Consider the following 25,885-nt stretch of genomic DNA (forward strand, 5'->3'; position numbering starts at 1 on the left):
AGCCATGCCCAAAAAGGGGCAGCCTTCAGGGTCGCAGTAGCGAAAAAACTCTTATTGGGGAGGGTGGGCTGACACCCCAGCCTTTGCTTCCTAATCACCTGCAAAAGAATCCTATTCAGCTGGCAATCGGCATCAGGATCTGCAACTTGTAACTTCACAAACTGAATGTGTAACAAAATGTGAAAACCAATGAAAACATTTTAATTTAATTTTTTTTTTTTATAAAGTGCATGAGTTAGGATAAAGCCTTGGTCCATTTAAATGGAAATAATTTTATAGCAGGAGCCAGGTTGACATAGTTATTACTGGAACAGAAATGCATAAGACTGAGCAGGCTCAGGTTCTATCGTTTCCATATGTGGGAATGTTCCCGAAAGGAGCAGAAAGATGGCTTTTAACAGATCAAATAATCTCTTTACCCAAGGAGTGGTGATACAAATTTCATATGCACAGACAGTGCAGTTACTGATGCATACTAAAAATGGACCAAATATATTGGTGGAGCCAGAGAAAAATTCAGATTCAAAGGTGTGTAATTGTTTACAGCATTTAAAATTGCATAGAAATGAATCTGAACAGTTTTCTGCATGTGAAATAAATAATTTAATTCTATAAATCAATGAATATTTGTTTTCCAATTTGGCAGAAGCCAAACAGGTCACTGGGTGTGCATTGGAGATATTGACTGTCCAAGAGCACTGAAACGGGCTACTGGAATCAGAGGATCAGCAGCAGATGTCACCTCCAAAATTTGTAATTGCGGCTCAAATCAGGCGACTTGAGTAATCATTTGCAAAATTGTGCTGGGCATTAGAGATCTGTACTGCAGACTAAAGTTGCTCCCAAAAGCTCTGCAGCTCCATGCTGGTGAGCTCCTCCAGTTCCATCTTCTTGATATTACGTTGCTGTTGCAAGATTCCAATTTTATAATCATCAAGTCACTCAACCATTTGATGGAGAATTCAGTTTTGACTTAATGTTACTCCTCGAAGCAAGAGTTCTGATCACCATCTCAAAAGCTGAGATTCAAGCATCCACGGACTGAAACTAAGCCAGGCATTTCAAGATGTAGTGTAGTCATGCAGAGTGAAAGCAAGCTGTTGAGGAGTTCAGGATTTTGGCCCAGCAAGTGAAGGAAGTGAGATATATTTGTCAGGATGGTGTGTGACTGGAGGGGAACCTCCAGACAGTGTTTCCATGTGTCTGCTGCCCTTGTACTTCTAAATGGTAGCAGTCATTGGTTTGGCAAGGAGCTGCCTAGGGAGCCTACCTCCAGCACACCTTGCGGATGGTACACATAAAGACCATGGCAGTGCGGGAGGGATTGAATGTTTGTGCAAAGGCCATCCATCCATCTAGCTTTGTCCAGGATGGTGTTGAGCTTCGAGTGTTCAAACAAGTAGAGTGTATTCAGTCACACCTGACTTGCCTTGCAGATTGTGGACAGGCTTCGCAGAGTCAGGGAGTTACTCACTGCAGGATTCCTAGCCTGCTCTTGCAGCCACAGTATTTATACAGCTAGCCTGGTTTAGTTTCTGGTCAAGAGCAAACCTCAATGTTGATAGTGGGGGATTCAGCAATGGTAATGCCATTGAATGTCAGAGGGCAATAGTTAAGATTATCTGTTGTTGGACATGTCATTCCCTGGCACACATGCATTACTTGCCACTTGTCAGCCCAAGTCTGGATAATGTCCAGATCTTGCTGCATTTGGACAGCACTGCTTCAGGATAATAGAGAACATCCCACTTCTGACCCAATGATGGAGGATGGTCATTGCTCAGTATTGCCTGCAATGATGTCCTGGAAAGGAGATGGACCTCCAACCAGCATAACCATTTTCTTTATGCAAGGTGTGACTCCCCTATTTTTCAGAGAGCTGCAGGGTGTCATAATTGGCCAAATGCTGCCTTGATGTCAATGGCAGTACTCACCTCTGGAGTTCGGCTCTCTTGTCCAAAAAATAAAAGGTTGTAATGAGGTCAGGAGCTGAGCGACCTTGGTAGAACGTAAACGTCAGCAGGTTATTGCTGAATAAGTGCTACTTGGTAGTGCAATTAATTACTCTTTTCCTCACTTTAGATGGGCTGCAATTGGCTAGGTTGAATTTGTCCATTTCTGGTGTCCAGAGCATACCTGGGCAAATTTGCTGGGTTGATGCCAGTGTCGTAGCTGTACTGGAACAACTTGGCACTGGAATACATCTTTAGAATTGGCATGGTTAGGGCCTATAGCTTTTGCAGCCCAGTGCCTTCAATTCATGATGAGCCATTCTTTATTAGATTCTGATGGTTTAATTAAGTGACTCCATATCTTTATCACCCAAAGCAGTCATTTTATATTTATGCCTCAAACTTCAGGTGATTATTTCTGGAAAAAAATCTTTTCACAAGAATAGCTACTTTGAACACTATCATATGTACTCTCCAAAGCTTCATCACCCTTACAGGGAGATCAATTTGTGGTTGCTAAATTTGCAAATGGAAATTAACAGGTGGAGGAAGAGCAGATTCAGGCTAGCCTTTCGCCATTTTGCCCTGCTAATTTTAGAGCCAAGCAGTAGTCTCATCAGTGGCTAGATGGGAGTTCTTTTTAACCTGCCTTAGGGCAAGATCCTGGCATGGATAGAGGATTTGCTGACTGGCGGAAGGCCATGGGGATAAAGGGGTCTTTTTCAGGATGGCAGCCAGTGACTAATGGTGTGCCTCAGGGGTCCGTGCTGGGATTACAACTTTTCACAATATACATTAATGACCTGGAAGAAGGAACTGAAGGCACTGTTGCTAAGTTTCCAGATGATGCAGATGATAAAAGATCTGTCGAGGGACATGTAGTATCGAGGAAACAAAGGGGCTGCAGAAGGATTTGGGCAAGCTAGGAGAGTGGGCAATGAAGTGGCAAATGAAATACAATGTGGAAAAGTGTGAGGGCAGCACAGTAGCACAAGTGGATAGCACGGTCTTCACAGCACCAGGGTCCCAGGTTCAATTCCATCTGGGTCACTGTCGGTGGTCTCCCAATGTCTGCGTGGGTTTCCTCCAGGTGCTCTGGTCTCCTCCCACAGTCCAAATACATGAAGGTTAGGTGGATTGGCCATGATAAATTGCCCTTAAGAACTAGGAACAGGAGGAGGCCATCTGGCCTCTCGAGCCTGCTCCGCCATTTAATGAGATCATGGCTGATCTTTGTGGACTCAGCTCCATTCTCCGGCCCGTACACCATATCCCCGAATCCCTTTATTCTTTAGAAAGGTATGTGACCAAAAAGTTTGAGAGGTTATTGGGTTACAGGGATAGGGTGGAAGTGTGGGCTTAAGTGGGTTGGTGCAGACTCGATGTGCCGAATGGCCTCCTTCTGCACTCTGTTCTATGTTATGCACTTTGGAAGGAGGAATTTAGGCATAGACTATTTTCCAAATGGGAAAATGCTTAGGAAACCAGTGGCACAAAGGGACGGAGTCCTTGTTCACAATTCTAAGGTTAATGTGCAGATTCAGTCTGCAGTTAGGAAGGCAAATGCAATGTTAGCATTCATGTCAAGAGGGCTAGAATACAAGACCAGGGATGTACTTCTGAAGCTGTTTAAGGCTCTGGTCAGACTTAGATCTTAATTGCAACTTACAGTATACTGCGAGGCCTGGATAGAGTGGATGTGGAGAGGATGTTTCCACTTGTAGGAAAAACTAGAACCAGAGGACACAATTTCAGACTAAAGGGACAATCCTTTAAAACAGAGATGAGGGATTTCTTCAGCCAGAGGGTGGTGAATCTGTGGAACTCTTTGCCACAGAAGGCTGTGGAGGTCAAATCACTGAATGTCTTTAAGACAGAGATAGATAGGGTCTTGATGAAAAAGGGGATCAGGGGTTTATGGGGAAGAGAAAATATCTGGGGCTGGTTCAGCATACTGGGCTAAATTGCTGGTATTTAAAGCAGACCAGCAGCACGGTTCAATTCCTGTACCAGCCTCCCCAAACAGGCGCCAGAATGTGGAGACTAGGGGCTTCTCACAGCAACTTCATTTGAAGCCTACTTGTAACAATGCGATTTTCATTTCCATTTCATTTCATGGTTGAATGGTTGAATGGCGGAGCAGACTTGATGGGCCAAGTGGCCTAATTCTGCTCGATGTCTTATGGTCATCTCAACCATGGATCAGTGCTTGGATTGCACCACAGCTGTTGCTGGTATGTGAATGATGAAAGGAGTAAAATCAAGCAATTTTGGAGCTGTGATAAGGCTTTATAAATCTTTCCCAACTTTTAGACCAAGGCTAGCTATCCTTGATATCAAGCCCATTTGGCCTGTCACACAGTCTCAGGCTCAATGTTCATCTGGGTAGTGATCCAGTAGCCCCACTTCCAGTGCACGTGTACTCAAATGAGCACTGGGTCAGACACTGCCTGAAAAGTATTTGGCCTAGATTATTCAGCAGCTTCAGCCGACGTTTGCACATTTGCCACTTAGGTTTTGGGCCTCAGCATCAAGACCCAGGACCATCGGGAATGGATATGCCAGAGGAAGATTTTCAAACATCACAATTTACATGTGCATATCAGACAATCTATTCATAAACTAAGCTGAATTTGTGTACAACTTACTTTTTTTGCCAGGTTACAGGCATCAGAGGGAGAGTTGAGAATCTCATAGTAGAACACAGAGAAATTAAGGGCAAGACCCAAACGGATTGGATGTGTTGATGATAGATGTTCATCACCAATATCAAAGGCTGTTTGGTAAGCAGTTTGAGAGCTTTCTATCGCTTCTGCAAACAAAAAAATATTTTAATTGAAGAACGCCATGTCTTGTAAAATAATATTAATTCAGCAAAAGATGCAAACGCTAACAAACAGATAATGTCCTAATTTCCAAATCTGCAGTTGTCTATATTGAAGATGCTAGTTGACATTCAAATCCATTCATTGACACACCAAATTAACCAGAACATAGGGCATAATCTTCTGTACACCTTCAGCAAAAACACCTTTGTCACAAGCATTGCAGTATAGAAATTTACTATGGCAAGAATTTTTTTTAATACTTACTTTTCCGATTGTCTCCAGAAGCAACTTCAGCAAGGTACCGAAAGTAATCTCCTTTCATTTTCAGGTAGAAGACCTTGCTTTCTGGATTACTAGCCTTGGGAATCAGGTAATCATCCAACAGCCTCTAAACAAAAAAAGAAAACCAACAACAACAAAATTTAAGATCTGGATTCAAAACAGGAGCCTATTTCAGAAGTACTAAAACTTGCATGGAAATCTTAGCCATCAGTTTGGGTCTAGTTTCAGGGAAGGGAGGAGATTCTGCCACAAACCAATACCGACTAACAGCTTCACAATTAGCAGATCATGGATCGGTAGAAAATCATTAACATTGGATGACAAACAGACAGTTTTCCACAAATCATTCCAGTAGGATTCCAGGGAGACTGCTGGTGAGAGCATGTGGAAGCAGGTTGCACAAAAGGTGGCTCCTACCAGGGTCCCTATTTTGATTCCCGTTTGCCTGGTTTGAAGAGTGTTTTTTAAAATAAATTTACAGTGCCCAATTATTTCTTCCTCAATTAAGGGGCAATTTAGGTGGCCAATCCACCGACCTGTACATCTTTGGGTTGTGGGGGTGGGACCCATGCAGACACAGGAGAATGTGCAAACTCCACATGGGCAGTGACCCGGGGCCGAGATTGAACCCGGGTCCTCAGTGCAGTGAGGCAGCAGTACTAACCGCTGCTCCACTGTGCCCCCCCTGGATTTTGGATTCTAACCCAGTAGACTGGTGTGGAGAACAGAAAGGTGACAAGAAGAATGTCAAAAATGTTGAAAAAGGCCACTGGGACTTGCAGTAGCAGCCATGAGTGGTCACACATTTGGTAGCTCCTGTTAGTGGACCTCTTCCCTAGTTAACGGGTGATGCATCGAGGAACAAAAGGTGCAGAAGTGGTGGAAGAAGAGGGTGTCCCACCACAGAGGGAAAGGGTCCGGCCCCAAAGTCAGAGGTCGATGGAGCAGCTGGTGGACCTCTTTGAATGAGAAGTTCACCCAGCAGAGGAAGGAGACTCGAGGACCTGGCAAGGACAATAGACCCCATTTCAGCAGGGATTGGCCACCTGGAAACTCAGCCAGGTGATCCAGAAGGTAGAGGAGACAGTGGGGGAGCACAGGAAGCAGCTCACCTCGATGGAGGCCAAGTTGGGGGTGATGCGCAAGAGGCGGCTGCAGGAGAAGGTGGAGGATTTAGAGAAACAGTCTGAGGATTGTGCGGCTACTGGAGGGCAGCAAATGAGCAGACGCTGGCTTGTACAGTACAAGTTGCTGGGGGGGGGGGGGGGGGGGGGGGGGCTGGCTATGAACGTCCCTTGGTGGTGGACCAGAGGCTGATGAGAAAGCTGCAGGGTAACGAGCTGCCAAGGGCCATGGTGGTGCTGCTGCACCGGTTTTTGGATAAGGAACAGATCCTGAGGTGGGCCAGGCAGACGAGGTGATGTACCTGGGAGGGCAGTGAATTTCAGGTGTTCCAGGGCCTGGGTGCAGAGGAGAGCAGGGTTTAATAAAGTAAAGGTTGCCCTCAAGAAGGGGGTGAAGTTTGGGGTGCTGTACCCAGCTCGCCTATGGGTGACTTGAAATGGCCGGAGGGAGCAATGGAGCTTGAGGGACAGTGAATGGGCAGGAGAAGGAGGACATTGAACTCGAGGCGTTTTTGTTCCTTTGGCTTTTTTTCATCTGGGGCCCATTGTCCTGCATCCTACTGTGGGGGATGGGTGGTTGCTCTTTTCTTTGTTGCCTCCAACAGGATCCCCCTAACCCTTGGCACCTTCCCTGCCCATGCAAAGTCCGAAATAATGGTGTCCAGTTTCCAAAAGGTGGCCTTCGGTATAAAGTTTGCGATTGTCTGGAATAAGAGGCAGAATGTTTATCTTCACCACTTGGACCCTCTCTGCCATAGCCAAGTGCAGCATATTCCACCTCTGGAGATCCCCCCTATCCTCCTCCACCAGTTTTGTTAAATTCAATTTGTGAAGCATCAGCCATTCCTTCACGACCCGAATCCCCAGAATCCGAACCAGTCTCACTCGGCACCCCCCCTAAATTGGCTGACTGACCCAACTCATTCACCAGGAACACTTCGCTTCCCCAACAGGCCCATGATCCTCTCCATGCTCTCCAGCAGGTCCAAGCTCCAATGCTCCCTTTTTAATCATAGAATTTACAGTGCAGACGGAGGCCATTTGGCCCATTGAGTCTGCACCAGCCCATGGAAAGAGCACCCCACCCAAGTCCACGCCTCCAAGCTATCCCTGAAACACCACCTAATTTTTTTTTGACCCCAAGGGCAATTTAACATGGCCAATCCACCCAACCTGCACATCTTTGGACTGTGAGAGGAAACCGGAGGACCCAGAGGAAACCCACGCAGACACGGAGAACGTGCAGACCCCGCATAGACAGTGACCCAGCCGGGAATTGAACCTGGGATTCTGGAGCTGTGAAGCAACTGTGCCAACCATTTTGTCCCCTCTTAATTCCTTGCCACTCTGCCGACCCTCTCCGAGCCATTGCCAGAGCTTCTATAGCCAGCGCAAACAGCAGTGGTCACAGCAGGCACCCCCACCTTGTTCCCCGGTACAGTTCAAAGTTCTGTGAACCCATGTCATTGGCCACACTCTCCCTCAGTACCACATTACAGCACACCTATGCCACTTCAGCCTAAACCTGAACCTTCCCAGGTCACTCCACCCAGTCGAACGCCTTCTCTGCATCCATGGACACTACTACCTCTGGTGCCCGAGCTTCTGATGGAGTCATAATCACAACAGCCTCCTTGTATTACTAGAAAGCTGCCTGGCCTTCACAAAGCCGGGTTGGTCTTCTGCAACCAACCCCAGGAGACAAACGTCCATCCTTCCCACCACCAACTTCACATCTGTATTTAACAGCGATATGGGCCTACATGACCCACGTTCCAACAGGTCCTTCCCCTTTTTGGTATCAATGTGATCATTGCCTGTGTTATCGTCTCCAGCAGCTCCCCCTTCTCCAAGCCTCATTAAAGTTCCCAAGAGATGGGGTGCCAGGTCCGTCACAAACGCCTTCTAGACTTCCACTGGCTAGCCACCAGGCCCCAGGGCTTTTAGACCCCTTGTACAAACTAATATCACCCCAAGCACCAGGGGCTACTCTAGCACCTGCCTCTTCTCTACTTTCAGATGTGGAAACTCCAGTTCATCTAAAAACAGCCCCACACCCCCCTCTTCACCCCCAGGGCAGCCCTATACAGCTCCTTATAATAATCCCTACAAGCCTCATTCACTTTTCCCCCATGCCAACATCACACCATATCCTCTGCCCCTGACTTTGCCTGCCTCTGCAGCTGGTGCGCTAACATTCGACTCTCCTCTTATTCGCACTGCACCTCTTGCCCCAAGCAGCTGTCCTGCTGTCAGCCTATCAAATTATCCCGGTAATATTTTCCTCCTCACCAATCCCTCCATGGTGGCCACCCTCCAGTACACCCCATCTGCCTCCACTATGCCATTCATATTCCCCCCCTCCTTTTCCTGTCAAACAAAGAACAAAGAAAAGTACAGCACAGGAACAGGCCCTTCAGCCCTCCAAGACTGCACCGACCATGCTGCCAGTCTAAACTAAAATCTTCTACACTTCTGGGGTCCATATCCCTCTATTCTCATCCTATTCATGTATTTGTCAAGCTGCCACTTAAATGTCATTATCGTCCCAGCTTCCACCATCTTCTCCGGCAGCGAGTTACAGGCACCCACTACCCTCTGTTTTTATAAAAAAAAAAAAAAAAAAATTGCCTTGTACATCTCCTCTAAACCTTACCGCTTAAACCTATGCCCCCTTGTAATTGACCACTCTACCCTGGGGAAAAGCCTCTGACTATCCACTGTCTATGCCCCTCAATTTTGTAGACCTCTATCAGGTCGCCCCTCAACCTCCTTCGTTCCAGTGAGAACAAACAGAGTTTATTCAACCGCTCCTCATAGCTAATGCCCTCCATACCAGGCAACATTCTGGTAAATCTCTTCTGCACCCTCTCTAAAGCCTCCACATCCTTCTGGTAGTGTGGCGACCAGAATTGAACACTATACTCCAAGTGTGGCCTAACTAAGCTTCTATACAGCTGCAACATGACTTGCCAATTCTTATACTCAATGCCCCGGCCAATGAAGGCAAGCATGCCGTATGCCTTCTTGACTACCTTCTCCACCTGTGTTGCCCCTTTCAGTGACCTGTACACCTAGATATGTCAATTCTGAGGGTTGAACCATTCACTGTATATTCCCTACCTGCATTAGACCTTCCAAAATGCATTACCTCACATTTGTCCGGATTAAACTCCATCTGCCATCTCTCCGCCCAAGTCTCCAAACAATCTAAATTCTGCTGTATCCTCCGACAGTCCTCATCCCTATCCACAATTCCACCAACCTTTGTGTCGTCTGCAAACTTACTAATCAGACCAGTTACATTTTCCTCCAAATCATTTCTATATACTACAAACAGCAAAGGTCCCAGCACTATCCCTGTGGAACACCACTAGTCACAGCCCTCCAATTAGAAAAGCACCCTTCCATTGCTACTCTGCCTTTTATGACCTAGCCAGTTCTGTATCCATCTTGCCAGCTCCCCCCTGATCCCGTGTGACTTCACCTTTTGTACTAGTTTACCATGAGGGACCTTGTCAAAGGCCTTACTGAAGTCCATATAGACAACATCCACTGCCCTACCTGCATCAATCATCTTTGTGACCTCTTCTAAAACTCTATCAAGTTGGTGAGACACAACCTCCCCTTCACAAAACCATGCTGCCTCTCACTAATACGTCCATTTGCTTCCAAATGGGAGCAGATCCTGTCTCGAAGAATTCTCTCCAGTAATTTCCCTCCCACTGATGGCCTGTAGTTGCCTGGATTATCCTTGCTACATTTCTTAGACAAAGGAACAACATTGGCTATTCTCCAGCCTGCCAGGACATCACCTGAAGACAGTGAGGATCCAAAGGTTTCTGTAAGGCCCTGGGGACTTAACCACCTTCAAGACACCCAACACCACGTCTTTTTGGATCTCAATGTGACCCAGGCTTTTCCAGACTCAACATCCACCAATTCCTCCTCTTTGGTGAATACTGATGCAAAGAGCCTTGAACAAGATAATCTCCCCATAGACCACCAGTTTTAGCGCTTCCCTGAAAGTGGCTGCTGAGACATCCCAGTTTTGTTCAATTCTACATAATCTTTAAACAGCCCTAGTCACAAAACCCAGTGTCTGCAACAACCCCGAACCAAGCCTCCACCCTGCCCTCTGCTCCTGTACCAATCCAAGCTGAATCGCCAGCCAATCAGGTGCATGGTCCAAGTCTCCTGGCTCAACACAACGTCAATTCTGGAATATACCTTGTACACATGGAAGGAATACTCCCTTCCCTCCTGGGTTCTTGAAGCGCCACGGGTCCATCAAACCCATCTTCTCCATAAAGCCACCCAGCTACTTTGCCGTTCCTATCTTACCCAATGACCTGGGGCTTGATATATCTACCCTCAGCTCTGGGACACAGTTAAAATATCCAATAATCAACTGGTACGTGGCCAAGTCTGGGGTTGCTGCTTGCTAACAACGCCCTCAAAATCTACATCCCAATTTGGTGCATACACATTCACCAACACCACTGGCATCCCTTCTAATACCCCACTCACATTTTCTCCTTCGAAATGGTGTGCTGGGTTTGGTAGTGGTGGGGAGGGGGGTTTGGATCATTTTGGTGCCAGTTTCATTTAGGTAAAGGTTGTTTTGCAGTTTTCAGACAGGAACCACCTTGTGTCCCCACTCGCTCCATGGCCACAACTAGAAGTGACGGTTTAATTAGATTGCTTGCTTGGGGTCTTTAAGTCAGCCTCCTGCCTTATTCACCATCTGTGGCCAAGCCTTGATTGGGGAATGTTGAGCCTTGCTGTCATTGGCTTGCTGCATGGCTGACCTCACCTCAGGGTGGCTGGAATTTGGCACCTTGCTGTTTTTGGCCTGCCCTGGTAGAGGCATGAATCTGGTCACCTCCTCTGCTCCCCACGATCGCCGGCTGACTGGGCTTTGTTGTGGCTTTCAACACTCCACTGCCCTTCGCCCTGGGTCAAGTCGCCTCACCCTGCAGAAGGTGAAAGACCTGGTGGAGACCTGCGACACAGCACCAATTGTGAAAATGGCAGAGTGGGAAGAGTAGTCTGTGGAGGAGCCTGGAACAATTAGCTTCATCAAGGACAAATTGTGACAGAGGAAGGAGATGCGCAGTGACTGGTCGAAGATGATTTGAGGGGCACTTCCCTGGACCGGGTGGAAAGTGCCTTGGAAGTGCAAAAAGGGTAGTGATCCAGTAGGTGGAAAAGATGGTGTCCAACCAGAGCAACCGGATTGTGTCTTTGGAGGAGAGGTCCTGGGGGATCTGTGCAAGCCACTGCAGTCAACTGTGGAGAGCAGACGATCAGGTCCAGACAACAAAACTTGGACTATGGGTCTGTTAGAGGGCATGGAGTGATGTCACAATCGAGGATGTTGACTAGGTTGGTGGAGGAGAAAAAAAAGTGTTGGGCAAGGCCTGTGGTGGACCGGGCCCATAGGTATTGAGGCAAAGCCAAGAGCAGGGGAACCACCACAGGCAGTGACTTGGACATAATGATCTGGAGGTGGGCCAGGACGAAGTGAGTCTGTGAATGGGAGGGTAACGAAGTCCAGATATACGAGGACTTTGGGCAAACAGACCTGGTGAAAAGGCAAGCAGGTTTCAACAAGGCAACAGTGGTGTTGTACAGACGACAGATTGAGGGTGCTGTACCCAGCCAGACTCTGGGTGACTGACTATTTTGAGATGCCAGAGAAGGCAAATAAAAATTTATTTATTTTTAAAAAGTAAAGAGTATCCAATTGTTGTTTTCCCAGTTATGGGGCAATTTCACCTGGCCAATCCACCTACCCTTCATATTTGACAAAGAGTCATTGGACTCGAAACGTTAGCTCTTCTCTCCCTACAGATGCTGCCAGACTTGCTGAGAGTTTCCAGCATTTTCTTTCGTATCCTTCATATCTTTGGGTTGTGGGGGGTGAGGCTCATGCAGACAGAGCGTGAAAACTCCACATGGACAGTGACCAGGGGCTGGGATTAACCCATGTACTTGGCACTGTGATGCAGTACTAACCACTGCACCGCGCAAGGGAATGAATTTATAAGGAACCACACGTTGAGAACGGAGGGGTGGTACAGGACAGATTTAAGTCTGCAAAAGTTAGGAATTAGTGTTGTTTTGGATGGTTGGTGTGGGGGGGGGGGGGGGGGGGGGGGGTCGGGTGTAATTGCCTTCCCCCCCATTGAAAAGGTTACGAATGTGTGTATTTCCGTGCAAGGGGTGTGTTTGATGGTTGCATCAATAGTTTTGCCACTATCTAAGGGGGTGGGTGTGTAAGTGGGTCTTCAGGTGACAGTTGCCATACTAGTGAATGGAAGTGTGGCGGGGAGGTCACTCGGGACAGCCAGGTTTCCAAGGGGGGGGGGGGGGGGGTGGAGAGAAAGAGAAGAGAGGATGTGGCAGGTTTGGTGTGTCATCGGAGGTGGAAGGCCATCTTGCCTGGGTCTGGTTCAAGTGGGATTGGGCAAGGCAGAACCAAAGGGGGTTGATGACAGATGATAAGGGTGAGGTGTGAGCTGCGAGGAGTGTATTCTGTTGCTGTATTTGGAATAAAATGCCCTCTTTAAAAAAAGATTTGTTAGACTGCCAGAGGGAGTTGACGGTATGAAGAGTTGATGGTATGAGCACCACCGATTAAGTGAGGCATTCGGGAAACTGCCTTTTGAGAAATCTCAGGCCCATCAGTCACTGCATCAGAGGCAGAGAGCTGGAGAACCACTGCTAGTGGTAATTGGCTGGTTGCATAAATGCCAGGGGAAGGAGCAGGTTTGAGGTAGGTGAAGTCCACATAAGACTGTAGCTGGAAGGGTCATCCAATGTGTAGACATCAGGACATTTGGGCTTCAACAAGGCGAAGGCAACACCAGAGGTTTGATTTATCTGGCAAAACTGCAGCCACATTCATAAGAACATTACTTTAATACACCAGGAGGTTATGAATATTAAGAATGGGAGGCAGCAAAAGACTTAAGAATGGTTTAGGGAGGATTAAATGTTGAGAATGTAATTTTGATTGCATGCCTTTGGGGGGGGGGGCTTGGATATGGTGTAGTCCTCCAAGCTAGCAGGGATGCTATAAACAGAAGCAGTGTGGGGGAGGGGGCTGCAGCACGTAGCCTGGAATTGGGGCAGTTAGGTCTCCTTTGTTTTGGGGTGAGGGGGTTAGTATAGTATGCTGGTGGTGGTGTCTTGGTGGCAAGGGATATGCAGGGATAGAGGCAGTAGTCATTTCAGTTGGACCTGGAGGGATCTCCCTCTGTTGGATGTCAGACGGGGGGGGGGGGGGGGGAGAGGAAGAGGTAAGAGGGAAAGAGAAAGAGAAAGAGAAAAGAGAACCCACGTGACGATGGCAACATGGAATACAAGGGGGTTGAATGGCCTAGATAAGAGATCCCTGCTGTTTGCATATTTGAAGAGTTTGAAGGCAAATGCTGTCTTCTTGCAGGAGACACATTGACAGTGCAGGATCAGATAGAGCGAAGGAAAAGATGGACAGGATAGGCATTTGGCTCTGGTTTTGATTTGATTCAAAGTCTACAGGGGTTGCAATCCTGTTCAGAGAGAAGGTGGCTTTTACGGTGGCCAGCAGAGTGCTTGACTTGGCAGGCAAGTAGGTGATGGCAAGTGGGGTTTTGGCAGGCACATCAGCAGTCTTAGTTAATATTTATGCACCAAATTGGGATGACAGTTTATCATGGTGTTGGCAGCCACAGACTCATCAATTGATCAGAGGGGGAGATTTCAACTACCTTCTGGACCCATGGATGGACAGCAATTTAATTGGAGGCAGAGCCCCAGTAGAGCATTAAGATGGAAGCAATTCTTGGACAGGTGGGAATTCCTGGTGGAGGAGGGGGATGGGACAGGAAGTGCCATTGGGGGGGGGGGGGGGCAGGAGATGTGCATTGGTTCTGTAGTCAGGGAAAGTACCAGGCCAGATGGTGGTCAGAATGTTTTAATAAAGGAATTTGCAGCACCTCTGACAAGCCCAGTGGTGGCATCCCTTCAAATTTAGAATCAGCTTAGGTGGCACTGCAGACTGGGGGCATGTCTATATTGTCACCAATCTGCAGATATCATAGATGTGCAGAGTCAGGGATAGACACAATCTAGGAGGAGCTGTAGAGGGAGGGGGCTCAAGGATCAGTTTCCAGAGGATAGGTTCGACAAGTTGGAGAAATACCAGCTCCAGAGGGGAGCGAATTTAGGTATAACAGGTGCAGGACTTTGTTCGCAAGAGATCCCCCTCAGGTGCTGAGCCATATGTCAATGGATAGATTATGCAATGAACTTGGGGAAGGGAAGATCTTGGATATATGTGGGTGGTTACAGGGGAAAGGCCCCATCAGCAGTGATAAAAGAAATGGGAGGAGGGGGATATGGGAATGGTACTGGAGAGTGAAGGGGCCTGGAATAAAATACTGTACAAGTGAGCTCTCGTGCCAGGATGAGCCGGATTCAATTTAAAATTGTTCATGAAGCTCTTAAGAGTGAGAGATGTTCGCAGGGTGTGGTTGGTCAAGTTCTGGGTGTTAGTTTGAGACTGTAGATTATAGCTGTGCCCTTGGTGTATTGGAGTTGCCAAGCTGGTGCAGGGGAAGAGGGTCATGCCATGACCTTCACTTTCCTGGCGATGAATTCCACTTGGACGGAGGCAAGCAGTGCCACAGACTGTTCCGGTTTGTTGCAAATAAGGTTGGGGTGGCACACAAACTAGCTTAAAAGATAAAAATGACAGGGGCAGCATGGTGGTTAGCACTACTGGCTTGATCCTGACCCACTTTCCATGTGGAGTTTGCATATTCTCCATGTGCCTGCATGGGCCGGACCCCCACAACCTAAAGATGTGCAGGCTAAGTGGATTGGCCAAAATGGTCTTTTTTATTTGGGGGAAAAAATGAATTGGGTACTCGTTGACAAACTGTAATATGGTTGTGTCCTATAGAATTGTGAAAACTTTATTGTTGGGTATTAAAACTAAAATAAATTACACAAATAGACTATACATGCTCCAACTCCTCCCTCCATGGTGCACATGGGACTGCAGTGACTTGGCTCCCACAGGCATCTAGTTTTTGGTAATCCACAATTTCCAATTATAGAAACGCAAAGATCAAAGCCAGGCCCTAAAAAACACACCTCATCTGTCAGTCAACCCAGAGGCAAGCTTCCAAATCAATACCCTATATAAAAATCACCAATCCACATCACCTACATTTATTTATCCAGCACATTCATGAAATTCTCACCCATGTCATTTAATCAGCTCATGAGTGACAATGAGCGGTCTACCTTCCACCATTTGTAAACTTCAGCCCAGCTGAAACCATGATACAGGCAACAAAGCAGCCAGCCTATGTGATTGAAGTACAGAAGAATGGTCTGGAGACATTAAATATCCTGGGAGAATTCAAATCAAATAGAAAAATCTGGAAACTAAAACTGGATTGTTGCAAAAACCCATCGTGTCAGTCTATCGTACCATGTGAAACCCAGACCTAGAGGATTGACTAACAGCTCTCTGAAATGGCTGACCAAGCCAGAGTTGCATTAAAAACTGCTGCACGTCTAGGATCAAAACTAGATGGACTAGCCATCGTTGATCTAGGCACTGGAAGCAACAACATCCCTGCTGACCCTGCAAGCCTTCCTCATTAACAGAGGAAAGTGTCAACATAACTGCCACACAGATTAGTCAAGCAACAACCTTGTGATATTCCCGGAATCATCTATTCAGACAGACCATTAAGACTCCCATTACCATTTCTGGATTATGCCCCATCCCATCTGGACAGACCTAAAAAAGGATGGCACGGTATAGGAAAAAACAGCCCACTGAGTCCTCAACATTAACTAATTCACATGGTATCCAGTCAACCCCATCACCTACTACCCCTTGCCCCTCAGCTGTGGAAGCAGTGCTGTTCTCCCAAGTGTTGTTCAAAGTGGACCAAAGGCATGGAATGTAATCTGGGTTTCCAGCATCACCTTATCAATCTTTAACCACTAATTTCTTAGAAGTGGGGCCATCCGTTGGCAGTCATGATAGCATGCATCTCTAGTCATGGCACTTCAGAACAGCATTCAATGAGAGAAATGGCTCTCATTGCCAACAAATATATGCTGCCAAGATATCACAAGAAGTTTTCCAGTCTATGGCTGCCACCAGAAAAACAATGTCAGCATACAGAATCTCCTACGTTCTTAAGGAAGCACTAGATGAAAAAGGCTCTCAAGTCACATCATACGCTCCAAAGACTGGATGAGCAAACTCATAGCTGCAAGAGCAAAGCAAGAAACAGGAAGTGGGCAAGTGTCAGGTTTTTAAAATTGTAAAAAGAGCAATTGCACTGAAGCTCAGGAGAAGGGAGACACCGAATGGGATAATGGAGAGGAGAACTAAATATTTGGTAAAATGTAATAATTTGGACTGCTGGCAGTTTTAGTGGAACATAGCATAAATTTCAGATGTTGTACATTAACACTAAAAATCATGATTTTTTAAAACTCATTTTCATACTGGCATCCTAGAAAGAGCACTAGTCACTTTCAGTTATGCATTAAAAGCTTAATCACACAAAGCATCATAAATGCATTAGATCTGTATTAGCTTAATGTAAGCCTTTGCTTTGTTCTGGGAACGAGAGACAGAGAGACGAGAATGGGGGCAAGAAAGGAAGACATTTCTAACATGGAAACCATCTAGCTTTTGCTTCCCTGCCACCTTGGTAAGGAATGGGTTCTACGAGCATCGTTAGAGTAGGCAAGGAAACTTGAATCAATGCAATTGCATTTACCACAAACCTCTTGACCCAAGAAAAGGAGCAGAGAATTTTGCAGAGCAAGGGAACAATGAGAGTGTGGGCAACAGCAGAGGGTACAAGGCTCAGAAAGATGGGTTTTTATGCAGTGGGCGACCTGGATAGGTGCCTCAACTCCAGGGACCCAGGTTCAATTCCGGCCTCGGGGATGTCTGTCTGTATGGAGTTTGCACTTTCTCCCATGTCTGCGTGGGTTCCTCCAGTTTCCTCCCACAGTCCAAAGAATTGCAGGCTGGGTGGCTTGGCCATGTTGAGGCATGGGCTGAAGTAGACTCTTTCCAAGGGCTGGTGCAGACTCTATGTGCTGAATGGCCTCATTCAGCAATCTGCTGGCAGGGGAGGATGATAATGCAGGATAATTTTTGATGCAGAATAAAAATTAGATTTGAAATGTATGGATGATAATAATTGTGCAATGGTTGAGTGAGGGTACAAACAGGTCGAGAGAAGGTTTAGCAGTAATTCATTGCAAAAAAGGACAAGATGAGCAGTGATGAATCCCAGTAGAGATGGTTGACAATGATACTTTGGGGGAAGGTGGTTGGACAGGGGTAGTCAGGACTAATGCAGTGGAATACTGAAAAAAAAAGTTGCTTGTGTAAAATAATCTCATTTGCTACACATAGATAGAAAGAGGCCAATCGTGTATGCACCAGCTCCATAGGAGCAATTTACCTAGTGCTACTGGTTATACCCCATACATTCAGGCAACAACTCAATGCCTACTAAAATGCCTGCTGAAAACAAGCCTTCGACACACTCCTAGGCAATGGTGACTGAATTTGAAATTTGCAACTCTTAGCAAATTTAGAACTTCCAGGAAGACTAGAAAAGTAGTATTATTTAAATGGAGACAGACTGTACAACCCTGCTGTTGTGATGGATCTGGGTTTCCTGGTAGGTTCAGTTGGTATGGAGCTACAGCAAGTGACGAGGAAGGCAAGTAGAAAGTTGGTATCTATTACTGCCAGTTACATACTGCTGTGAGACTGTAATCTGGAGAACTGGGTACAATTGACGAATGTGATATAAAATAGTTACTTTAGAGTTACTAGTTAATGTAATGTAGAAATAAGCCACTTTGATTCTTGCAGTTAGGGACAAAGGAATTTGAGACCGCATGGAAAAAGCAGGAAGAGGTGTGTCTATGAGGGTGATGCTTCATTGATAGGGGCCAGAGAAAGGGATTGGAAGTGAGCCAATCAGAATAGATCGAACAGGTCAGGAGGGACATAGGCTGACCTATGTCCGTCGAGTATGTGAAACTTGATACCATTTGAACTGATTTTGCAGAGATCCCTTTGTCTGTTAGTTCAGTCGTTTTCTGGAGTGTAAGAGGCTGGATGTCCTGTTACATTTCTGTAAGATGATTCAAGCTTGCAAGCTAAATAAACTTCTGTTTACGTGCGAATCCGTCTCAACTTTTATTGAGGCCAGACTGAGAGAAAGAAATTTGGAGATCAACACAATTGGTCCCTTACTTGCACTGGAAGCAGCTCAGGAGACTAGGCTGGTTTCCCAGATGAAGGGTTGTCAGAGGAAAATGGTTAAGCAGGTTCTGCCTATATAAGATGTTCCCCTTAGTCTAGAAACAGGGTTGTCATTCGAAATTAGTGGCCTTCCATTTAAGATGGATAAGAAATTCTAAAGTGTGGAATTATCCTCCCCAGACAGCAGTGGAGACATTTCGGATTAAGGGAACCAATGGTTATGGGGCCACAAACAGATCAGGCCCAAGGGACTGACTGGCCTACACCTTATTCTTGGGACGTTCATCCTCCATAAAATTCCCACTTGAACACAAATCTAAACATGCCTTTCATCAGTTAATTGCATAATACAATAGACGGATACGGACTTGGAATCCAGTACATTGTCAAGTGAAAACTCCATATTTGGGTTTATGATCAGGTTTTAATGCCCAAGAGATGGTTTTACAGTTTGGAAACAACCCATGCCAGCATTCCTACTCCACAGGAGTATCCTTCCACAGGTCCTAACCTCAACCATTCCGTGTGGCAATGAGTTCCACATTCTCACCAAGTGTTACATAGAACAGAACAATACAGCACAGGCCCCTTGGCCCACAATGTTGTGTCGACCATTTATCCTAATCCAAGATCAACCTAAGCTACACCCCTTCCAATTTACTACTGTCCATGTGCCTGTCCAAGAATTGCTTAAATGTCCCTAATGACTTGACTCCACCACCTCTGCTGGCAGTGCATTCCACCCACCCCTACTCTGTAAAGAACCTACCTCAGACATCTCCCTTATACCTTTCTCCAATCACCTTAAAATTATGTCGCCTTGTGACAGCCATTTCCACCCTGGGGAAAAGTCTCTGGCTATTCTCTCTATCCATGCCTCGCATCACCTTGTACACCTCTACCTTCTTCCCTCCAGTTGAGAAAAGCCCTAGCTCCCTCAAACTTTCTTCACAAGACATGCCCTACAGGCAGCATCCTGTAAATCTTCTCTGCACCCTCTCCAAAGCATCTACATCCTTCCTATAATGAGGCGACCAGAACTGGACACAATATTCCAAGTGTGGTCTAACCAGGGATTTATAAAGCTGCAGCAAAACCTCATGGCTCAAGAACTGTTCCCACTTTATGCTCCTCAGCTCCCATCTAATAGCAGTATAATTTCTCCTCTCCAATTAAATGCCTTCCCATACGGTCTGTTCCTATCCCTCTCCATGACGATGGTAGAGATCTAGGAGTGGTGGCCCAAGCACCAAATCCAATATGGCCTCCCCCTAGTTGGCCTATCTACAGATGGAGTCAGGAATCCTTCCTGTTACACACCTGACAAAATCTGCTCCATCCAAACCATTTGCACTAAAGGAGGTCCCAGTCAATATTAGGGAAGTTGAAGTCATCCATGACCTCTGCACCTTCCCAAGAGCTGCCGCCCAATCTGTTCCTCCATCTCTCTGCTGCTATTGGGAAGAAGTCTATAGAAAACTCCCAATAGAGTGTGAGTGCTCCTTTCTGGTTTCTGACTTCCACCCATAGTCTCATTAGACAAACCCTCCTCAACTACCTCCTTTTCTGCAGCTGTGGTGCACTCCTTAATCAACAGTGCACTCCCCCTCCCTTTACCTCCCTCCCAATTCTTCTCAAAACATCTAAACCCCAGAGCATCAAACAACCATTCCTGCCCCTGTGAAATCCCGAACAACCATTCCTGCCCCTGTGAAATCCCATGCCTCAGTAATGGCCACAACATCATAGTTCCAAGTACTGATCCATCCTCTATTCATCTCCCTTACTCCAGACACTCCTTGCATTGAAACAGACACTTTAACCCATTCCACTGTACTATTTAGGCCTGTTCAACAGCTACCCTATCCACTGATCCATAGCTCTGGGCCCCACCGCCCAGCCAAACTAGTTTAAACCCTCCCGAAGAGCTCTCGCAAACCTCAGGATATTGGTGCAATCCATCCTTCATGTGCAGGTGCCACCTTCCCCCAGATGTATCCCAATGATCCACATATCTGATGACTTCCCTCCTGCAACAGCCCTGCAGCCACATGTTCAGCTGCATTCACTATGTTCCTTGCCTCATTTGCACGTGGCACTGCTAGCAATCCAGAGATTACTACTTTGCTTGTCTTGCTCTTTAGCTTCCAACCCAACTCCCTAAAATCATTTATAGATCCTCATCCCTTTTCTTAGCTATGTTGTTGGTGCCGCTGAGCACGACGACTTCTGGTTGCTCCCCCCTCCCCCTCAAGAATCCTGTAGACTCAATCAGAGACATCCCTGACCCTGGCATTCGGGAAGCAACATACCTTCAGTCTCGTTTGCAACCACAGAATCTCCTATCCGTTCTTGGAATCATCGAGTCTCCCATCACTATTGCTTTTCTGTTTGTCCCGCTCCCCCCCCCCTTCTGAGCCACAGAGCCAGGCTCAAGAGACCTGGTTGCTAGGGCCTTCCCCACAAGGTAATCTCCCCAGCAGCATCCAAAACAATACAATTGTTTTGAAGGGGACCGGCCACAGGGGATCCCTTTTCCTTCCGACTGTAACCGTGTTCTCCCGAATCTATTTTTTGACCCCAGATTTGGAATCTCAGTTCAATCTTTTGATAGCTGAACTTTCTCGGCGCCGTTATCCTTTGTCTCTTGCACACATTCCTTCTTGTAACACAGCAATAAGAGTGGGATTTAACCACGGTTCTATACGGGTTTAACATGAGCATTATAGGCTCTGTATAAACAGGCCATTGAGCCCAAATATTATGCTCCACACAAGCCTCCCAATAATAGTCATGGCACCTTTGTTCTCTCCCCCTCTCCCCCCCCCTTGAAAAGACCTGTTATCCTCCCTAGCCGTGTGGTAGCAAGCTCCACATTCTCTTCTAGAAAATCCCCAGTTCATGCACAGTAACCTTAACTATGTTATCCGGGATGCCTTTGCACTAACCAATTTAGATCAAGCAGTTTGCAGACACAATTCCTCCTACCAAACATTTGTCTTAGACATACCATACCACTTACAAGTAACAAATTTGGCTTGGCAACAGTCTTGAATCTCCCCACTACCCAAAAATCACGTGAGCAATCACATTAAAATTGGGTTGTAGGGATAGGGAGAAGTCCATCACTTCCAAGTTTGTCTCTCCACCCCCAGTTGTGTCTAGCAGTACAATTCCTAGAAAATGTCTAGGAATTTCCAACTTGGAAAAAAACCTGCTCAGAATATGCATAAATGTGAAGTTCTCTCCACAATGCTGCCTGCCAGATCTTTGCAACATGGTTAATTCCCAAATGGATTCAAACAGAATAATTAATTTAAATTGAACAGCCAGGTAGAAAATTACCAAAAACAAAATGTTAAAGGACATTGCAAGACAATGCCTTTCGTAAATTTAACCATAGGGGTTGTGGCTAACGAATATAGAGATTCTACACATGAAGCTTCAGTTCAGGCGCTCGAGAGTTACAAGTTAGCTAGGAAGGACCTAAAGAGAGCCAAGAGGGGACATGAGAAGTCTTTGGCAGGTAGGATCAAGGATAACCCTAAAGCTTTCTATAGATATGTCAGGAATAAAAGAATGACTTGGGTAAGAGTAGGGCCAGTCAAGGGCAGTAGTGGGAAGTTGTGCTTGGAGTAGAGGAGATAGGAGAGGTGCTAAATGAATATTTTTCAGCAGTATTCACACAGGAAAGAGACAATATTGGCGAGGAGACTACTGAGATTCAGGCTACTAGACTAGAAGGGCTTGAGGTTCATAAGGAGGTGTTAGCAATTCTGGAAAGTGTGAAAATAGATAAGTCACCTGGGCCAGATGGGATTTATCCTAGGATTCTCTGGGAAGCTAGGGAGGAGATTGCTGAGCCTTTGGCTTTGATCTTTCAGTCATCTTGGTCTACAGGAATAGTGCCAGAAGACTGGAGGATAGCAAATGTTGTCCCCTTGTTCAAGAAGGGGAGTAGAGACAACCCCAGTAACTGTAGACCAGTGAGCCTTACTGCTGTTGTGGGCAAAGTCTTGGAAAGGTTGGAAAGGTTTATAAGAGGTAGGATGTCTAATCATCTGGAAAGGAATAATTTGATTAGAGATAGTCAACACGGTTTTGTGAAGGGTAGGTAGTGCATCACCAACCTTACGGAGTTCTTTGAGAAGGTGACCAAACAGGTGGATGAGGGTAAAGCAGTTGGTGGTGTATATGGATTTCAGTAAAGCGTTTGATAAGGTTCCCCACAGTAGGCCACTGCAGACTATATGGAGGCATGGGATTCAGGGGGATTTAGCAGTTTGGATCAGAAATTAGCTAGCTGGAAGACGACAAAGGGTGGTAGTTGATGGGAAGTGTTCAGACTGGAGTCCAGTTACTAGTGATGTACCACAAGGATCTGTTTTGGGGCCACTGCTGTTTGTCATTTTTATAAATCACCTGGAGGAGGGCGTAGAAGGATGGGTGAGTAAACTTGCAGATGACACTAAAGTCGGTGGAGTTGTGGACAGTGCGGATGTTACAAGTTACAAAGGGACATAGATAAGCTGCAGCACTGGACTGATGTGGCAAATGGAGTTTAATGCAGAAAAGTGTGAGGTGATTCATTTTGGAAGGAATAACAAACGGCAACACATTAGCTTGGTGGTTAACACAATTGCTTCACAGCTCCAGGGTCCCAGGTTAGATTCCTGGCTTGGTTCACTGTCTCAACGGAGTCTGCACGTTCGCCCAGTGTGCGCGTGGGTTTCCTCCGGGTGCTCCGGTTTCCTCCCACAGTCCAAAGATGTGCAGGTTAGGTGGATTGGCTATGCTAAATTGCCCTTAATGTTCAAAATTGCCCTCAGTGTTGGGTTATGGGGACAGGGTGGAGGTGTGGGCTTAGGTAGGGTGTTCTTTAAAAAAAAAAAAGAGCTGGTACAGACGCGATGGGCCGAACGGCCTCCTTCTGCACTGTAAATATTATGAAACAGGAAGACAGTACTGGGCTAATGGTAAGAATCTTGGCAGTGTGGATGAGCAGAGATCTCGGTGTCCATGTACATAGATCCCTGAAAGTTGCCACCCAGGTTGAGAGGGTTGTTAAGAAGGTGTACGGTGTGTTAGCTTTTATTGGTAGAGGGATTGAGTTTAGGAGCCATGAGGTCATGTTGCAGCTGTACAACACTCTGGTGCGGCCACATTTGGTGTATTGCGTGCAATTCTGGTCGCCGCATTATAGGAAGGATGTGGAAGCATTGGGAAGGGTGCAGAGGAGATTTACCAGAATGTTGCCTGGTACGGAGAGAAGATCTTACGGGAAAGGCTGAGGGACTTGAGGCTGTTTTCGTTAGAGAGAAGGTCAAGAGGTGACTTAATTGAGGCATAAAAGATGATCAGAGGATTGGATAGGGTGGACAGTGAGAGCCTTTTTCCTTGGATGGTGATGACTAGCATGAGGGGACATAGCTTTAAATTGAGGGGAGATAGATATAAGACAGATGTCAGAGGTAGGTTCTTTACTCAGTAGTAAGGGCGTGGAATGCCCTGCCTGCAACAGTAGCGGACTCGCCAACATTAAGGGCATTCAAATGGTAATTGGATAGACATATGGACGATAAGGGAATAGTGTAGATGGGCTTTAGAGTAGTTTCACAGGTCGGAGCATCATCAAGGGCCAAAGGGCCTGTACTGCGCTGTAGTGTTCTATCGTCTACGTTCTACATGTAGAATTGTTTGGGCAAGGGACCACAACGACCTCCACATCAGCCACACCACGATACGAACAAACCTGCTGGACTGAACACCGACTAAGTCACTTGACCATCTCCATCACCCTGGCTCCCAACTGCTGCAGGGGACTCGGCTGGAGTCCCGAGAGGTGCCTCAGCTAGCCTGGCGACAGCCAACAAGCCAGAGCCACAGAACGCCCTCAGCACTTGGCCTGACTTAAAAGCCACTTTAGTCAGTACCAGAAAAGAAACACTTGGGCTCTCGACCAGGAAATACACGGTCAGGCAATCCAGGCTCTCCTTGACCACAAACATGTTCCCAAACTAGAAGCTCCACCAAAAGTAGTGAGGAAACAAGCCCACAGGCAAAGGTGCAACAAAGAGCTTGCAACTTAAAGAACCAACTGATGGGTTGAAAGAATGCAGGAGAAAGTGTGCATGACTCCAGTGCAATCAAAACCATGTATGGCCCGAGTACCCAGGGATCCAACCCACTGAGCCAAAATCAGAAGCAGTCAGACAACGATTGCTGCACACTTCACCAAGACAGCCTTCGACAACCCCAGCTTGCTGCTAGGTCCAAAAGAAAAACATCCGCCAGCTGATCAACAAGGCCTCTGCCACAGATGTACTAAAATGCAACTGATCCACTACCTCAATCGCCTTTGTTGGAAGGGACCGCATGATCTTAGACACCTTAATTGTGACCATCTTCAAGAACAGAGACAGGTTCAACTTTGGAAATTAGAGAGATTTCCCTGCTCTCTGCCACAAGGTCATTTTAGCGAATACTCCTCAATCACTCTTCCTCCCAGTGGCTGAAGAGCTCCTCCTGCCCATCAAGAGCCTCAATTGGACATGATCTGCCCTGTGAGACAAATCCAGGAAATGTGCATTGACCTCTGGGAGATACAAAGCCCTTTGACTAAGCTACAAAACACCACTAGAATGGAGTCTCAGACTAAACACCTGGAAAACCAAACTTCTCTACCAGACCACTCCTGCCACATGCACCTCAACCATCATCCACAGTGAGCCCTCACCTATAGATCATTTTCCATCCCTCTGGAGCCTCTTTAGTGAGAGCGAGACGTTTGTGATGAAATCTAACATTTAGACTAGAGTACAGAGTTTCCGTTGCCGTTACAAAATCCTGCAAATCCACTGGCAGGATAGGTCGTACTATCGTGAATATCCAGGCCAACACCCCCAGTATCAAGGCACTGATCATGCTTGACCAGCTGCAATGGGCAGGCCACATTGCCCTGCCCACATGCCCAACAAGACTCCCAAAACAATGACTCTACTCGGAGCCCTGAAATGTCAAGTGATCACCAGGAGAGCAGATGGCTGAGGAAATGTTACAAGGACACTGAAAGCCTCCCCAAATGCAATAGCCCCACAGACATGTGGGAAATCGCTGGCCTGAGGCAAAGCATAAACAGCAGAAGGACAGCACAGAATTCAGAGCATCCCACCCACCTCAAAACACTATGTCAAACTTATGGCAGAGCCTGGGGATCCAGGATCAGACTATTGCAGAATCCACCACAAGTGGGACTGCCCCAAAAAATAAAATCTTCCTTCACACCAACAAGATTCAAAATTGGTCTTCAGAAAATTAATGCTAGAGGTTACCCGAATGCAGAATAATTTACAGCAACAGAAACTAAACCGATGCCTACTA

At 46.5% G+C, this 25,885-nt stretch overlaps 1 protein-coding gene across 1 annotated transcript in view; it reads right to left on the minus strand.

Annotated features, from left to right (window-relative positions):
• Positions 1–25,885, minus strand: part of LOC140410535 (14-3-3 protein theta-like) — a 37,531-nt gene that overhangs the window by 4,875 nt on the left and 6,771 nt on the right. The window contains exons 3-4 of the mRNA XM_072498761.1: positions 5,045–5,168; positions 4,601–4,764 (exon numbers count right to left, since the gene is read on the minus strand). Coding sequence (XP_072354862.1) covers positions 4,601–4,764; positions 5,045–5,168 — 288 coding nt within the window. The remainder of the gene's footprint in view (positions 1–4,600; positions 4,765–5,044; positions 5,169–25,885) is intronic.

The sequence above is a fragment of the Scyliorhinus torazame genome, chromosome 4 (assembly GCF_047496885.1).
Source record: "Scyliorhinus torazame isolate Kashiwa2021f chromosome 4, sScyTor2.1, whole genome shotgun sequence".
Classification (NCBI taxonomy): Eukaryota; Metazoa; Chordata; class Chondrichthyes; order Carcharhiniformes; family Scyliorhinidae; genus Scyliorhinus; species Scyliorhinus torazame.